General features: G+C 38.2%; 1 protein-coding gene across 2 annotated transcripts in view; it reads right to left on the reverse strand.

Moving 5' to 3' along the window:
- Positions 1 to 293: 293 nt before the first annotated feature.
- LOC128695463 (uncharacterized) overlaps positions 294 to 16753 on the reverse strand; it is a 76512-nt gene continuing 60052 nt past the window's right edge. For both annotated transcript variants that reach the window (XM_053786111.1, XM_053786112.2), the window contains exons 19-21: positions 10455 to 10571; positions 9176 to 9272; positions 294 to 3246 (exon numbers count right to left, since the gene is read on the reverse strand). In XM_053786111.1, the coding sequence (XP_053642086.1) occupies positions 2456 to 3246; positions 9176 to 9272; positions 10455 to 10571 (1005 nt within the window). In that variant the 3' untranslated portion in view covers positions 294 to 2455. The remainder of the gene's footprint in view (positions 3247 to 9175; positions 9273 to 10454; positions 10572 to 16753) is intronic.

Raw genomic sequence — 16753 nt, forward strand, 5'->3', positions numbered from 1 at the left:
TAGATGAAAAAAAAAAAATCCAATCATGCAACTTTACAACTAATTTATTATTTTTCTGTACTTAACCCTTAATTATAAATCCAGCCTGTGTATTTTTCTTTATTATTGCATTCATGGGAGAGTGCTAAACCAAAAGGAGTCATATAACACCTTGGGAAATGGGAGGCATTAAGGTTCAGTCCAAAAAAGGAGCAGAGCCCCTCACTGGTATCAGGGAACCTTCCTTTAAGGGATTTTAATTCTTCAAGTTTTAGCTTAAGAGATGCCTGAAATGTTGTAAATTAAATGCAATGCTTTGTAAAAAGTTTATTACGGAAAATTTTCTAAACAAACATTGGAGAAAAATAATTTGTATATTTTCACTGCTTACAAAGGCTGCTCTGTATTGCTGTATATCAGAATAATTAAGTTTTATTAATAAAAGTATGTATCACTTAGTTGAGATTTCTTTATATTAGTTTCACCATTCTTTTTTCTCTAATAAATACCATACATATATTTTACATTTAATAAAAATATTTTAGTATCAGTTTTACTTGTATGTGACACTGGATAGCAAATGTTATTAATTATATATCTCTTGGTGATGCTGCTTTGGTACAACACAAATAGCATTTTCTTATTAGATATACTCCTCACAAAATTGGTATACACATTAAACTAAAACATGACTCACGAAATCGTAATGACACGATTGCAAACAAACCATACCACGGAGGGGGATAGAACCCGCGATTGCGGGTTCTATCCCCGTCCGTGGTATGGTTTATACTAAAACATTCTTGACACTAATGTAACAGTGAAAACAGAGGTGAATCGGAGTGTTAAACTGACAGAATAAGCAGTAGGTTGGCACTTTGTCAGGTAGCAAGTGGCTTCAGTATCAATGATTTTTGCAAAATTCTATCTGTGGATATCAATAATGTTGACATTTTTGGAATGATGAAACCATCATGATTAATTCAAATTTAGATCAGAATACTGAACTGCATACTGAAGTTCTAGTGTACTGTAATGTATGGTTGTACCTGGAGAGTAACTCCATTGAAGTCTCTATTCAACTGAAATTCTATCAAATATTACATAGCAGAACTCCAATTTACAAGGTTTTACACTCAACATTGGCATTTTGGAACCAATTAATTACTCATGAACAATGACTCACTCTTCCAACACTGGGATAACAAATTTCATAAATGCAAATCATAAATATTTTTTTCTTGGTTAGCTTTTTTTTTTTTTTTTTACCAAATGCATTCAAACTATGTTTATTCTTTGCATACGTGGAAACTCATACTTGTTTGGTAAAGACTGGTCAAGAACTAAAGATTCAACATTTATGCTGTATTAGTACATTAGTGATTGACTGAGGGAAAACTGGCAGAGGCTGGTGTTGCAGAGAGGTGGGCAAGTTGGTTGTTAGCACTGAAGGACCCCCCCTTTCCCCCACAATTAACACTGCTAGCTGAGTAGCAGTGTCGTGACATGTTCAGTAAACAGATGGACCAAGACACCACCACACAATGATGACACTCTCCCTCACACTATGCATGTACCTTATTCATACTCACCCTCACCCACCCACTTGCCTACCTACCCACACCACCTATCATTCACACATCGCCCTCACACCAGCACCATCAACTGTTACACAACCCCCCTCTCATCCTCTATTTGTAAATGAAAGGGAACAGTACTGAATGTAACATATTGGATAAACTTTCTTTCTTCTTTCAACGCACCGGACATATCCCACCGAGGCAGGGTGAACATTCATAGGAAAACAGATTAACTGAAATTAGATACGAAACATGGCTTTGGAATGCATAAATTCATTTTACAATGTTTATAGGAAAATAGGTGCAGAGTACCGAACAAATAACTTAGTGAATTACCTGTAATGCATTTACATCATAAGTTGGGAAACTACTGTATAATGTATGTTCATTTAATCTTAGGACTCGACAAAACAATTAAACGAATGTAATTATTCCACCAGTATCTTTAATATCTGCCATCCCAGCAGAAATCATACAAATACTGTACAGACTCCTTAAAGTGATGAATAAAAATCAAGTAAGATGTGCTAGTATTATAAGGAAAAATAATGCAATCATGTTCTGTTGTTATTTAAGAACAGTGTGCTGCATTCATTGCATTTAGAAATTAACACTCAAATAATGCTAAAGTCTTTGGTAATTCACATACAATCAACTGTTATATCTACCAATAAGGCCAAGTCATTGTTAATAATTTTTTTGTCATAAAAGCTTCTCCATAATACTATATACACATAAATTAAAAATTTACCAATGTAAATATAATAAGTTTGCAAACTATACTTACAACTCCCCAAATACATATACTATTAATAATTGATTACAAGTGTACAATAAGAAGACAGGATGATACAAAAGTATAATTACAAATAATAATTAAAATACAAAAAATTTAATCATACTAATCTGAGTGACCTACTTGCTCTCGTCCTGGATGAGGGTCTTGTTTCTGCCACTTTCTTAGGTTTAGAGTTTGATTCTGCATTCCGCTTCTCATGATTAACTCCTCGTGCTGCCCTTGTTGCTCTGGCTTGTTTTGGGACTGTTTTGCTTTTAGAATCAATACATAATTCTATGTCATCACTACCCCTTGAACTGTCATTACTAGAGGTGTCCTTTTCACTAAAATTAATTGTTTTACAAATAGATGATGCTTTGGCTCTACGAACAACCTTACCCTTTTTTTGTGATTTGTCAATATGGGGAATAGAAATATCTGCAAACAAATTATCTGCTTTTGCAGAACCAGGAATATTTTTATTAGGTGTGAGTGGAAAGGCACTTGGGACTTTCAGTACAAGTTTTGTGGGGCTTTCATCCAAATTTAACTTAGAGAAATTAGATGCTACCTCACTTGCATCATCCATTTTCTTTGTGGTACTACCAGCTGTTTTGGTCTTCACAATGAACTTACGAACTTGTTTTTTGACTGGCTTAGCAGGTAATTTTTTATTTGGGGTTGGTGAAGTAATTTTAAGGGGTATTGCTAATTCCTCTGAAATGTCATCATCATCACTGTAGATAATGAATCCTTTTTCTTCAGCCAGAGAAGGACCGGGAATAGTGAGTTCTCGTCGAGCTGATTTAATGCACGAGTTGGTAAGTGCCTTTGGTGGAGCTTTTAATGGAGTCTTCCAATCATTCTTACATTTCTCATGTTCCTCTTGGCTTTCTTCACATACTTCACCTGTAACAAAGTAAAATCTCATTAGGGATGTGTCACAAGCACTTCCCCAAAATAAAACTGCAATCCACATATATTTATGCAAATCCATAATTATTTGCAAAGTTCAGAATTAAATTTATGAATATTTTCAACAAAATTGTTTAAAATACGAGATTAAGACTAGTTACTGTGTATGAGGCTGCCTATACAATAACTGGTGAATAAGTGAAATATTAAAGGTTGAAGCACACCATCAAAATGTTGATTTACTCTTGAAAATAATGCATATTAATAAGTCAACTATTTTCTCTACCATGAGGATAATGTTTAAGCAACCAATTGTCAAATATTAATTAAAATAGTTTTTTTCCATTTGAGAATCCAGTTTTTGAACCAATTATATACCTCTAATCTTTTGACTTATACAGTGGACCCCCGCATAACGATCACCTCCGAATGCGACCAATTATGTAAGTGTATTTATGTAAGTGCGTTTGTACGTGTATGTTTGGGGGTCTGAAATGGACTAATCTACTTCACAATATTCCTTATGGGAACAAATGCAGTCAGTACTGGCACCTGAACATACTTCTGGAGTGAAAAAGTATCGTTAACCGGGGGTCCACTGTACTACCCACAAGATGTCTAAGTGGTGCATAATAAAACTAACTTTTCAAGTGTGCTTTTAATCTATAAAAGCTACTCTTGAAATTTGATAAAGACATACAGGTAATAAGTAATACATATTTTATGAAAAAGAGGATAAATAAATATACAAGGTATGATGTAGCACGTAATGAAAGTAGTTTGTTAGATTATGTATTGGTGGATAAAAGGTTGATGGGTAGGGCTCCAGGATGTACATGTTTATAGGGAGGCAACTGATATATCAGATCATTATTTAGTTGTAGCTACAGTTAGAATAAGAGGTAGATGGGAAAAGAGGAAGGTGGCAACAACAAGTAAGAGGGAGGTGAAAGTGTATAAACTAAGGGAGGAGGAAGTTCGGGCGAGATATAAGCGACTATTGGCAGAAAGGTGGGCTAGTGCAAAGATGAGTAGTGGGGGGGTTGAAGAGGGTTGGAATAATTTTAAAAATGCAGTATTAGAATGTGGGGCAGAAGTTTGTGGTTATAGGAGGGTGGGGGGCAGGAGGAAAGAGGAGTGATTGGTGGAATGATGAAGTAAAGGGTGTGATAAAAGAGAAAAAGGTAGCTTACGAGAGGTTTTTACAAAGCAGAAGTGTTATAAGAAGAGCAGTGTATATGGAGAGTAAAAGAAAGGTGAAGAGAGTGGTGAGAGAGTGCAAAAGGAGAGCAGATGAAAGAATGGGAGAGGCACTGTCAAAAATTTTAATGAAAATAAGAAAAAAGTTTGGAGTGAGTTAAACAAATTAAGAAAGCCTAGGGAAAGTATGGATTTGTCCGTTAAAAACAGAGTAGGGGAGTTAGTAGATGGGGAGAGGGAGGTATTAGGTAGATGGCGAGAATATTTTGAGGAACTTTTAAATGTTGAGGAAGAAAGGGAGGCAGTAATTTCATGCACTGGCCAGGGAGGTATACCATCTTTTAGGAGTGAAGAAGAGCAGAATGTAAGTGTGGTGGAGGTACGTGAGGCATTACGTAGAATGAAAGGGGGTAAAGCAGCTGGAACTGATGGGATCATGACAGAAATGTTAAAAGCAGGGGGGGATATAGTGTTGGAGTGGTTGGTACTTTTGTTTAATAAATGTATGAAAGAGGGGAAGGTACCTAGGGATTGGCGGAGAGCATGTATAGTCCCTTTATATAAAGGGAAAGGGGACAAAAGAGATTGTAAAAATTATAGAGGAATAAGTTTACTGAGTATACCAGGAAAAGTATACGGTAGAGTTATAATTGAAAGAATTAGAGGTAAGACAGAATGTAGAATTGCGGATGAGCAAGGAGGCTTCAGAGTGGGTAGGGGATGTGTAGATCAAGTGGTTTACATTGAAGCATATATGTGAACAGTATTTAGATAAAGGTAGGGAAGTTTTTATTGCATTTATGGATTTAGAAAAGGCATATGATAGAGTGGATAGAGGAGCAATGTGGCAGATGTTGCAAGTTTATGGAATAGGTGGTAAGTTACTAAATGCTGTAAAGAGCTTTTATGAGGATAGTGAGGCTCAGGTTAGGGTATGTAGAAGAGAGGGAGAATACTTCCCGGTAAAAGTAGGTCTTAGACAGGGATGTGTAATGTCACCATGGTTGTTTAATATATTTATAGATGGGGTTCTAAAAGAAGTAAATGCTAGGGTGTTCGGGAGAGGGGTGGGATTAAATTACGGGGAATCAAATTCAAAATGGGAATTGACACAGTTACTTTTTGCTGATGATACTGTGCTTATGGGAGATTCTAAAGAAAAATTGCAAAGGTTAGTGGATGAGTTTGAGAATGTGTGTAAAGGTAGAAAGTTGAAAGTGAACATAGAAAAGAGTAAGGTGATGAGGGTATCAAATGATTTAGATAAAGAAAAATTGGATATCAAATTGGGGAGGAGGAGTATGGAAGAAGTGAATGTTTTCAGATACTTGGGAGTTGACGTGTCGGTGGATGGATTTATGAAGGATGAGGTTAATCATAGAATTGATGATGGAAAAAAGGTGAGTGGTGTGTTGAGGTATATGTGGAGTCAAAAAACGTTATCTATGGAGGCAAAGAAGGGAATGTATGAAAGTATAGTAGTACCAACACTCTTATATGGATGTGAAGCTTGGGTGGTAAATGCAGCAGCGAGGAGACGGTTGGAGGCAGTGGAGATGTCCTGTCTAAGGGCAATGTGTGGTGTAAATATTATGCAGAAAATTCGGAGTGTGGAAATTAGGAGGTGTGGAGTTAATAAAAGCATTAGTCAGAGGGCAGAAGAGGGGTTGTTGAGGTGGTTTGGTCATTTAGAGAGAATGGATCAAAGTAGAATGACATGGAAAGCATATAAATCTATAGGGGAAGGAAAGAGGGGTAGGGGTCGTCCTCGAAAGGGTTGGAAAGAGGGGGTAAAGGAGGTTTTGTGGGCGAGGGGCTTGGACTTCCAGCAAGCGTGCATGAGCGTGTTAGATAGGAGTGAATGGAGACGAATGATACTTGGGACCTGACGATCTGTTGGAGTGTGAGCAGGGTAATATTTAGTGAAGGGATTCAGGGAAACCGGTTATTTTCTTATAGTCGGACTTGAGTCCTGGAAATGGGAAGTACAATGCCTGCACTTTAAAGGAGGGGTTTGGGATACTGGCAGTTTGGAGGGATATGTTGTGTATCTTTATACGTATATGCTTCTAAACTGTTGTATTCTGAGCACCTCTGCAAAGGCAGTGATAATGTGTGAGTGTGGTGAAAGTGTTGAATGATGATAAAAGTATTTTCTTTTTGGGGATTTTCTTTCTTTTTTTGGGTCACCCTGCCTCGGTGGGAGATGACTAACTTGTTGAAAAAAATAAAAATAAAAAAATACGGTGGAACCTCGGTATACGACCAGTTTCCTACCTGAACAAAGCTGAGCACTCAACCAAACAAATATGACCTGCCAGAACTTAGCTGTAAACTATTTCGTGTTTCTCCACATTTTTTGTATTATTTGTATAATTAAGTCACCATGGGGTCTACGACACATAGGTAGTAGGTTGGTAGACAGCAACCCCCCAGGGAGGTACTACCGTCCTGCCAAGTGAGTGTAAAACGAAACTCTGTAATTGTTTTACATGGTAGGATTGCTGGTGTCCTTTTTTCTGTCTCATGAACATGCAAGATTTCAGGTATGTCTTGCTACTTCTACTTACACTTAGGTCACACTACACATACATGTACAAGCACATATATACACACCCCTCTGGGTTTTCTTCTATTTTCTTTCTAGTTCTTATTCTTGTTTATTTCCTCTTATCTCCATGGGGAAGTGGAACAGAATTCTTCCTCCGTAAGCCATGCATGTTGTAAGAGGCGACTAAAATGCCGAGAGCAAGGGGCTAGTAACCTTTTCTCCTGTATATATTACTTAATGTAAAAGGAGAAACTTTCATTTTCCCTTTTGGGCGACCCCGCCTTGGTGGGATACGGCCGGTGTGTTGAAAGAAAGAAAGGGGCCTACGATGATTAGTGACAACAGCCAACCAAACAGAAAATTGGTTGGGAAGTACTTGTTCAATACTCAAACGGAGGAGCACTCGAACAGCCTTCTGGAATGAATTAATGTCGCATATGGAGGTTCCACCGTACATATTCTCTACTCTTTTCAGAAGACATTTACGTGTTATACAATGGAGAGCTATACCATGTCATATACTCATGCAAAACCAAACTGTGTCCTCCAGAATGCAGCAATGTATTCAGATATTTAGGAGTGGACGTGTCAGCAGATGGGTCTATGAAGGATGAGGTGAATCATAGAATTGATGAGGAGAAAAGGGTGAGTGGTGCACTTAGGAGTCTGTGGAAGCAAAGAGAGGAATGTATGAGAGTACAGTTATACCAACACTCTTATATGGGTGTGAAGCACGGGTGGTGCGTGTTGTAACGAGAAGGCCGGAGGCAGTGGAGATGTCATGTCTGAGGGCAATGGGTGGTGTGAATATAATGCAGAAAATTCGTAGTATGGAAATTAGGAGGAGGTGCGGGATTACCAAAACTATTATCCAGAGGGCTGAGGAGGTTCATACATGTAGAGAGAATGGAACGAAAGAGAATGACTGAGAGTGTATAAATCTGTAGTGGAGGGAAGGCGGGGTAGGGGTTGGCCTAGGAAAAGTTGAAGGGAGGGGGTAAAGCAAGTTTTGTGTTTGAGGGGCTTGGACTTCCAGCAAGCATGCATGAGGGTATTTGATAGGAGTGAATGGAGACAAATGGTTTTTAATACTTGATGTGCTGTTGGAGTGTGAGCAAAGTAACATTTATGAAGGAATTCAGGGAAATCGGCAGGCCAGACTTGAGTCCTGGAGATGGGAAGTACAGTGTCTGCACTCTGAAGGAGGGGTGTTAATGTTGCAGTTTTGTAACTGTAGTTTAAAGCACCCCTCTGGCAAGACAGTGATGGAGTGAATGATGAAAGTTTTTCTTTTTTGGACCACCCTGCCTTGGTGGGAATCGACCGATGTGCTTATAATAAAAATAAATATTTTCCTTCAGGATTACAGCAATGTGCTTTAATATTATATATAGATTTATTTCCAAAAAAACACTATCATATACAAGACTCCTCATTCCCTGCTTCAACATTGTAATATTATATTAACCCTTTTTAAACAGTACTCCACTTGCATTTCTAAACTCTGTTCAACATTAATCTCTTGAATATCAAATCCTATAAAATTCACTAAATTTGACAACTTCCAAATCTTAAAAGACATTTAGCAGGTGTTCTTATAAATGACCTCTAAACTGATAAATTAGACACATGTGCAACTCTTGGGTAGCTTTGAGGAAACGTTTCGCCACACAGTGGCTTCATCAGTCCATACAAAGGAGGAACTTGAAGAACAGGAGGAGAATGAGGTAATCAGTCCCTCAGCCTTGAGTCGATGTGGTCAGTCCATCAATCTTGAATAGATTGATGGACTGACCACATCGACTCAAGGCTGAGGGACTGATTACCTCATTCTCCTCCTGTTCTTCAAGTTTCTCCTTTGTATGGACTGATGAAGCCAGTGTGGCGATATGTTTCCTCAATAAAGCTACCCAAGAGTTGCACATGTGTCTAATTTATCAATGTGTCGGTTTTGTGAACCATTCATCTACAGACCTCTAAACTATTACAGTATGTCATGCTCAATTTGTTTTGTGTTCGTTTTTCATGTACAATACTAACTTGGATTCATTTCTGCTAATTTACATTTTTTTTTTAAAACGTTGGCCACATTCCACCGAGGCAGGGTGACCTAAAAAGAAAGAAAACTTTCATTTTACATTTGTATGAATTGAAAAAGTAATTAAAACTTACCAGCACACTCTATGGTATCAGTCTGTTCTATTGCCCGCTGTAAGGCATGGCCTTGCAAGATAACTACGCTGATGAAGTGCATATCTTGATACAACAGCTAAAAAAAAATGTAAACATGACATATTCAGCACTCTTTTTAGGAAAATATCATCATCCTATTCTCATTTCCCTGGAAATAATGAGAGTACAATATTGTAAGACCAAAAAAAAAGGGTAAAAAAATATTCAACTAAATTGTTTTTATATATACTACTATCACAGGAAACTAGTACAACTACATTAACAAAATGTGTAACAATATACTGGCTATTTCAAAGACTAGGCATACAGTACTATTAGGTTAACTTCTAGAAACAAAAAACATTATTCTTATCCTATTCTCACTGAAACTGCTTCTTATCATGTTCATTTTTAGTTTTACGTACTATATTCACATTAATACCATATTTGCTCAAACTAGAAATTTCTGCCCATTTTCTCTGCCTGCCTTTTGCCCTCTTATCCTCAAATTCACTTTAAACACATTCACCATCATTTATTCAATAGCCGTCTTGCCAGAAGTGTGCAGATATCACAATTCAGATGGCCCTCCTCCCAAAACATGCCCACCCTGCCATCATAGTGTTGGCAATGTGCTACCCACCTCCAGGACTCAAATCCAGCTAATCAAGCTCAATGGATCCCATTATTAATACTACTGTGTTCTCACTAATGCCACATCAAACCCTAAACACTAATCTCCATTCATGACAATGTAACATGCTTATACATGTTTGCAAGATACATAAGCACCTACCCTCTGGAACCTCCTTCACTCTAACCCTTCCTAAGATGAATGACTCCCATGACTCATTCCCTTCACCTCAGATTTATACATTCTCTTTGCCATCCTATTCTGCTCTGTCCCTTCCAAGTTGTTAAACCACCTAACAACTCATTTCCACATTGAATTGAGAGAGTGGCAGGAAAATTAAAAACTCTAGATACTGTAAGTGGTTCCAGCTTTGCAGAATTTTAATGTTTTTGGCAATCTTCAGCCTCAGCCTTCTAAATGTAGTTTTCAGAATTTATTACAGCATATTAAAAAATTCTATTGAAAAGCACCTGTTGTATGTTAATATCTAAACAGAGATATCAGTAAAATGCTTAAATTTCATACATTCCTAGAAACTACACTGATAGTCCTGCTTTAAATACAGTCAATTACATACTTGTTTAATAACATCATGCAAAAAGCACCATAAAAAATAAATACACAAGGAGCTACTGAATCAATGACCTTAGGCTCTTGTAGGCACAAATCTTGAAGTAGTTGCAGATTGACACTGAATGCTTGCTGATATTTCTTTTCTAAGGCCAGACAATCTGCCTTTGCATGTAACATTCGAAGGTGTACCTGTGTATATACATAAATAAGAGCAAGTTAGGTAATAGTTGACCAAACTACCCTTCTTTAAATAACATGAAAAAGTTAATATTCATTTATAGCTCCTGATTACAATGACATGATGTTTATGGTTTTTTAACCCTTTGACTGTCGCGGCCGTATATATACGTTTTACGAGGTGCCGTGTTTGACGTATATATACTCATAAATTCTAGCGGCTTCAAATCAAGCAGGAGAAAGCTGGTAGGCCCACATGTGAGAGAATGGGTCTGTGTGGTCAGTGTGCACCATATAAAAAAAATCCTGGAGCACGCAGTGCATAATGAGAAAAAAAAAAACTCCGACCGTTTTTTTTAATTAAAATGCCGACTTTGTGGTCTATTTTCGTATAGTATTTATGGTTGTGTTCTCGTTTTCTTGGTCTCATTTGATAGAATGGAAAACATATTACAGAAATAGAGGTGATTTTGATTGATTTTACTATAAAAAGAACCTAGAAATGGAGCTCAAAATAGGGGAAATGTTTGATTTTTGCCAATGTTCAAAAGTAAATAAATGATGCCATTGTCCAATAAATGTCCAACTAGCCATTCTAATATGCAGTCATGAATGGGTTGATGTTATTTATACAGTTATTACAGCATTGCAGTAGTCTGCATAATAGTAAGTCTAATATTTTTTGTTTGAATAAAAATTCAAAATAGAAAGCAAGAGTAATATCAGAAGGGCCTGGAGACGTGACTGATGAACAAAGAAAACGTTATTTTAGAGCCAGGAATGTCTGCATTGTTCATTCTGGACCTTATTTTGAAATTGTCATATTTTTTAGTTTTCGTGAAATTGGCCAAATTGCAAATTTCTGACCACATTATTAGGTAGTTGAAATCAGTAAATGGGCAGTTTCTTGTATTCAATCGATAGAAAAAATGAAGTTCTAAAGAAATAGCTATGAGTTTGGGTGACTGGAACAATGGAATTAGCCGAAAATAGGGCTCAAAGTGGGCGAAATCGCCGATTTGTAAACAGCGCCGAGGTCGCTAACTTCGCGAGAGCATAATTCCGTCAGTTTTCCATCAAATTTCGTTTTTTTGGTGTCATTACAATCGGGAAAAGATTCTCTATCATTTCATAAGAAAAAATAATTTTTTTTTTAAATTTTGCGACACCAGGAGACACCTCAGGATTGGGGGTTGCGACAGTCAAAGGGTTAAGATACTATTTGAAATAATACAACTATCAAGAATGGGAAAGAGAATGAGAAAGGGGAAATTTTTTCAAATTAAGAAATGTTATATGGTGCAGACCAAGAAAAATCTGTTAATTTTACAACTTTCAGAATAAGCCAATAATTATTGAAATCAAAAAGTGTAACTGATACCAGTGATTTCTTTCTTTCTTTCTTTCAACACACCAGCCGTATCCCACCGAGGTGGGGTGGCCCAAAAGGAAAAACGAAAGTTTCTCCTTTTACATTTAGTAATATATACAGGAGAAGGGGTTACTAGCCCCTTGCTCCTGGCATTTTAGTCGCCTCTTACAACACACATGGCTTACAGAGGAAGAATTCTGTTCCACTTCCCCATGGAGGTAAGAGGAAATAAACAAGAACAAGAACTAGTAAGAAAATAGAAGAAAACCCAGAGGGGTGTGTATATATATGCTTGTACATGGTAGTAGGTTGGTAGACAGCAACCACCCAGGGAGGTACTACCGTCCTGCCAAGTGAGTGTAAAACGAAAGCCTGTAATTGTTTTACATGATGGTAGGATTGCTGGTGTCTTTTGTCTGTCTCATAAATATGCAAGATTACAGGTACGTCTTGCTACTTCTACTTACACTTAGGTCACACTACACATACATGTACACGTTTATTTATACACACTCATCTGAGTTTTCTTTGATTTTATCTTAATAGTTCTTGGTCTTATTACTTTTCCTTTTATATCCATGGGGAACTGGAATAAGAATCTTTCCTCCGTAAGCCATGCGTGTTGTAAAAGTCAACTAAAATGCCGGGAACAATTGGCTAGTAACCCCTTTTCCTGTAAAGATTACTAAAAAGAATAAGAAGAAGAAAATTGTCAAAGTGGGAAGTCTGAATGTGCGTGGATGTTGTGCAAATAATAAGAAAGAGATGATTGTGGATGTTATGAATGAGAAGAAACTGGATGTCCTGGCTTTAAGTGAAACAAAGCTGAAGGGGGTGGGAGAGTTTCAATGGAGAGGAATAAATGGGATTAGGTCAGGGGTTTCAAATAGAGTTAGAGCTAAAGAAGGAGTAGCAATAATGTTGAAGGATAAGCTATGGCAGGAAAAGAGGGACTACAAATGTATAAATTCAAGGATTATGTGGAGTAAAATAAAGATTGGATGTGAAAAGTGGGTTATAGTAAGCGTGTATGCACCTGGAGAAGAGAGAAGTGTAGAGGAGAGAGAGAGATTCTGGGAAATGTTGAGTGAATGCGTGGGGAGTTTTGAATCAAGTGTGAGAGTAATGGTGGTTGGGGATTTCAATGCTAAAGTGGGTAAAAATGTTATGGAGGGAGTAGTAGGTAAATTTGGGGTGCCAGGGGTAAATGTAAATGGGGAGCCTTTAATTGAGCTATGTGTAGAAAGAAATTTGGTAATAAGTAATACATATTTTATGAAAAAGAGGATAAATAAATATACAAGGTATGATGTAGCACGTAATGAAAGTAGTTTGTTAGATTATGTATTGGTGGATAAAAGGTTGATGGGTAGGCTCCAGGATGTACATGTTTATAGAGGGGCAACTGATATATCGGATCATTATTTAGTTGTAGCTACAGTTAGAGTAAGAGGTAGATGGGAAAAGAGGAAGGTGGCAACAACAAGTAAGAGGGAGGTGAAAGTGTATAAACTAAGGGAGGAGGAAGTTCGGGCGAGATATAAGAGACTATTGGCAGAAAGGTGGGCTAGTGCAAAGATGAGTAGTGGGGGGGTTGAAGAGGGTTGGAATAATTTTAAAAATGCAGTATTAGAATGTGGGGCAGAAGTTTGTGGTTATAGGAGGGTGGGGGCAGGAGGAAAGAGGAGTGATTGGTGGAATGATGAAGTAAAGGGTGTGATAAAAGAGAAAAAGGTAGCTTACGAGAGGTTTTTACAAAGCAGAAGTGTTATAAGAAGAGCAGAGTATATGGAGAGTAAAAGAAAGGTGAAGAGAGTGGTGTGAGAATTTGCAAAAGGAGAGCAGATGAAAGAGTGGGAGAGGCACTGTCAAGAAATTTTAATGAAAATAAGAAAAAATTTTGGAGTGAGTTAAACAAGTTAAGAAAGCCTAGGGAAAGTATGGATTTGTCAGTTAAAAACAGAGTAGGGGAGTTAGTAGATGGGGAGAGGGAGGTATTAGGTAGATGGCGAGAATATTTTGAGGAACTTTTAAATGTTAAGGAAGAAAGGGAGGCGGTAATTTCATGCACTGGCCAGGGAGGTATACCATCTTTTAGGAGTGAAGAAGAGCAGAATGTAAGTGTGGTGGAGGTACGTGAGGCATTACGTAGAATGAAAGGGGGTAAAGCAGCTGGAACTGATGGGATCATGACAGAAATGTTAAAAGCAGGGGGGGATATAATGTTGGAGTGGTTGGTACTTTTGTTTAATAAATGTATGAAAGAGGGGAAGGTACCTAGGGATTGGCGGAGAGCATGTATAGTCCCTTTATATAAAGGGAAAGGGGACAAAAGAGATTGTAAAAATTATAGAGGAATAAGTTTACTGAGTATACCAGGAAAAGCATACGGTAGGGTTATAATTGAAAGAATTAGAGGTAAGACAGAATGTAGAATTGCGGACGAGCAAGGAGGCTTCACAGTGGGTAGGGGATGTGTAGATCAAGTGTTTACATTGAAGCATACATGTGAACAGTATTTAGATAAAGGTAGGGAAGTTTTTATTGCATTTATGGATTTAGAAAAGGCATATGATAGAGTGGATAGAGGAGCAATGTGGCAGATGTTGCAAGTATATGGAATAGGTGGTAAGTTACTAAATGCTGTAAAGAGCTTTTATGAGGATAGTGAGGCTCAGGTTAGGGTGTGTAGAAGAGAGGGAGAATACTTCCCGGTAAAAGTAGGTCTTAGACAGGGATGTGTAATGTCACCATGGTTGTTTAATATATTTATAGATGGGGTTGTAAAAGAAGTAAATGCTAGGGTGTTCGGGAGAGGGGTGGGATTAAATTATGGGGAATCAAATTCAAAATGGGAATTGACACAGTTACTTTTTGCTGATGATACTGTGCTTATGGGAGATTCTAAAGAAAAATTGCAAAGGTTAGTGGATGAGTTTGAGAATGTGTGTAAAGGTAGAAAGTTGAAAGTGAACATAGAAAAGAGTAAGGTGATGAGGGTATCAAATGATTTAGATAAAGAAAAATTGGATATCAAATTGGGGAGGAGGAGTATGGAAGAAGTGAATGTTTTCAGATACTTGGGAGTTGACGTGTCGGCGGATGGATTTATGAAGGATGAGGTTAATCATAGAATTGATGAGGGAAAAAAGGTGAGTGGTACGTTGAGGTATATGTGGAGTCAAAAAACGTTATCTATGGAGACAAAGAAGGGAATGTATGAAAGTATAGTAGTACCAACACTCTTATATGGATGTGAAGCTTGGGTGGTAAATGCAGCAGCGAGGAGACGGTTGGAGGCAGTGGAGATGTCCTGTCTAAGGGCAATGTGTGGTGTAAATATTATGCAGAAAATTCGGAGTGTGGAAATTAGGAGGTGTGGAGTTAATAAAAGCATTAGTCAGAGGGCAGAAGAGGGGTTGTTGAGGTGGTTTGGTCATTTAGAGAGAATGGATCAAAGTAGAATGACATGGAAAGCATATAAATCTATAGGGGAAGGAAAGAGGGGTAGGGGTCGTCCTCGAAAGGGTTGGAAAGAGGGGGTAAAGGAGGTTTTGTGGGCGAGGGGCTTGGACTTCCAGCAAGCGTGCATGAGCGTGTTAGATAGGAGTGAATGGAGACGAATGATACTTGGGACCTGACGATCTGTTGGAGTGTGAGCAGGGTAATATTTAGTGAAGGGATTCAGGGAAACCGGTTATTTTCATATAGTCGGACTTGAGTCCTGGAAATGGGAAGTACAATGCCTGCACTTTAAAGGAGGGGTTTGGGATATTGGCAGTTTGGAGGGATATGTTGTGTATCTTTATACGTATATGCTTCTAAGCTGTTGTATTCTGAGCACCTCTGCAAAAGCAGTGATAATGTGTGAGTGTGGTGAAAGTGTTGAATGATGATGAAAGTATTTTCTTTTTGGGGATTTTCTTTCTTTTTTGGGTCACCCTGCCTCGGTGGGAGACGACCGACTTGTTGAAAAAAAAAAAAAAAAAAAAAAAAAAAAAAAAAATGTATGTGTAGTGTGACCTAAGTGTAAGTAGAAGAGCAAGACATACCTGAAACCTTGCATGTTTATGAGACAGAAAAATGGACACCAGCAATCCTACCATCATGTAAAACAATTACAGGCTTTCGTTTTACACTCACTTGGCAGGATGGTAGTACCTCCCTGGGCGGTTGCTGTCTACCAACCTACTACCTAGGACCAGTGATTTGTCAGTGGTTAAATGTACACCACCTATAATGTAGACTAACTGATTGAGTTAATATCAGAACAAGCTTTTCATTCAGTACAAAAGTCTTTAGTATACACTGTGCCCAGTTCCAGACCCTCACCCACACCATTTTCCCATGACCTCACACCATACTCAATTTTTCACCATAACACACCGTCTACACACCAAGTCAGGTAGCCACCCACCACTCTCATTATTGCACACTCGCCCACCCAATCACCTATCTTCCACACCACCACCCACTGTGGGCTTCTGACAACTCTACCATTCACCCACAGCACCTCCCCATAGGTTCAAGACTACATGGCCTCCCACCCACACCCCTCCCCTACAACTTAGAGCCACACAGTCCCACTTCCACACCTTACCCATGCTTTCACAGTCCACATACACCAACATCATGTCCACACACCTAGTCATGTACCCACCCACCACTCTCATTACTGCCCACATCACCAATCATATCCATGCAGCCACCTATTATCCGCACCACCCACACTACTACCATCACACCACCTTGTTGTTTCCAGCTTCTACCCTCTCCCTCCCCTCCCTTCTACTTCCCAGCATACTCCACTTCCCAATACCAG

The sequence above is a fragment of the Cherax quadricarinatus genome, chromosome 50, assembly GCF_038502225.1.
Source record: "Cherax quadricarinatus isolate ZL_2023a chromosome 50, ASM3850222v1, whole genome shotgun sequence".
NCBI lineage: Eukaryota > Metazoa > Arthropoda > Malacostraca > Decapoda > Parastacidae > Cherax > Cherax quadricarinatus.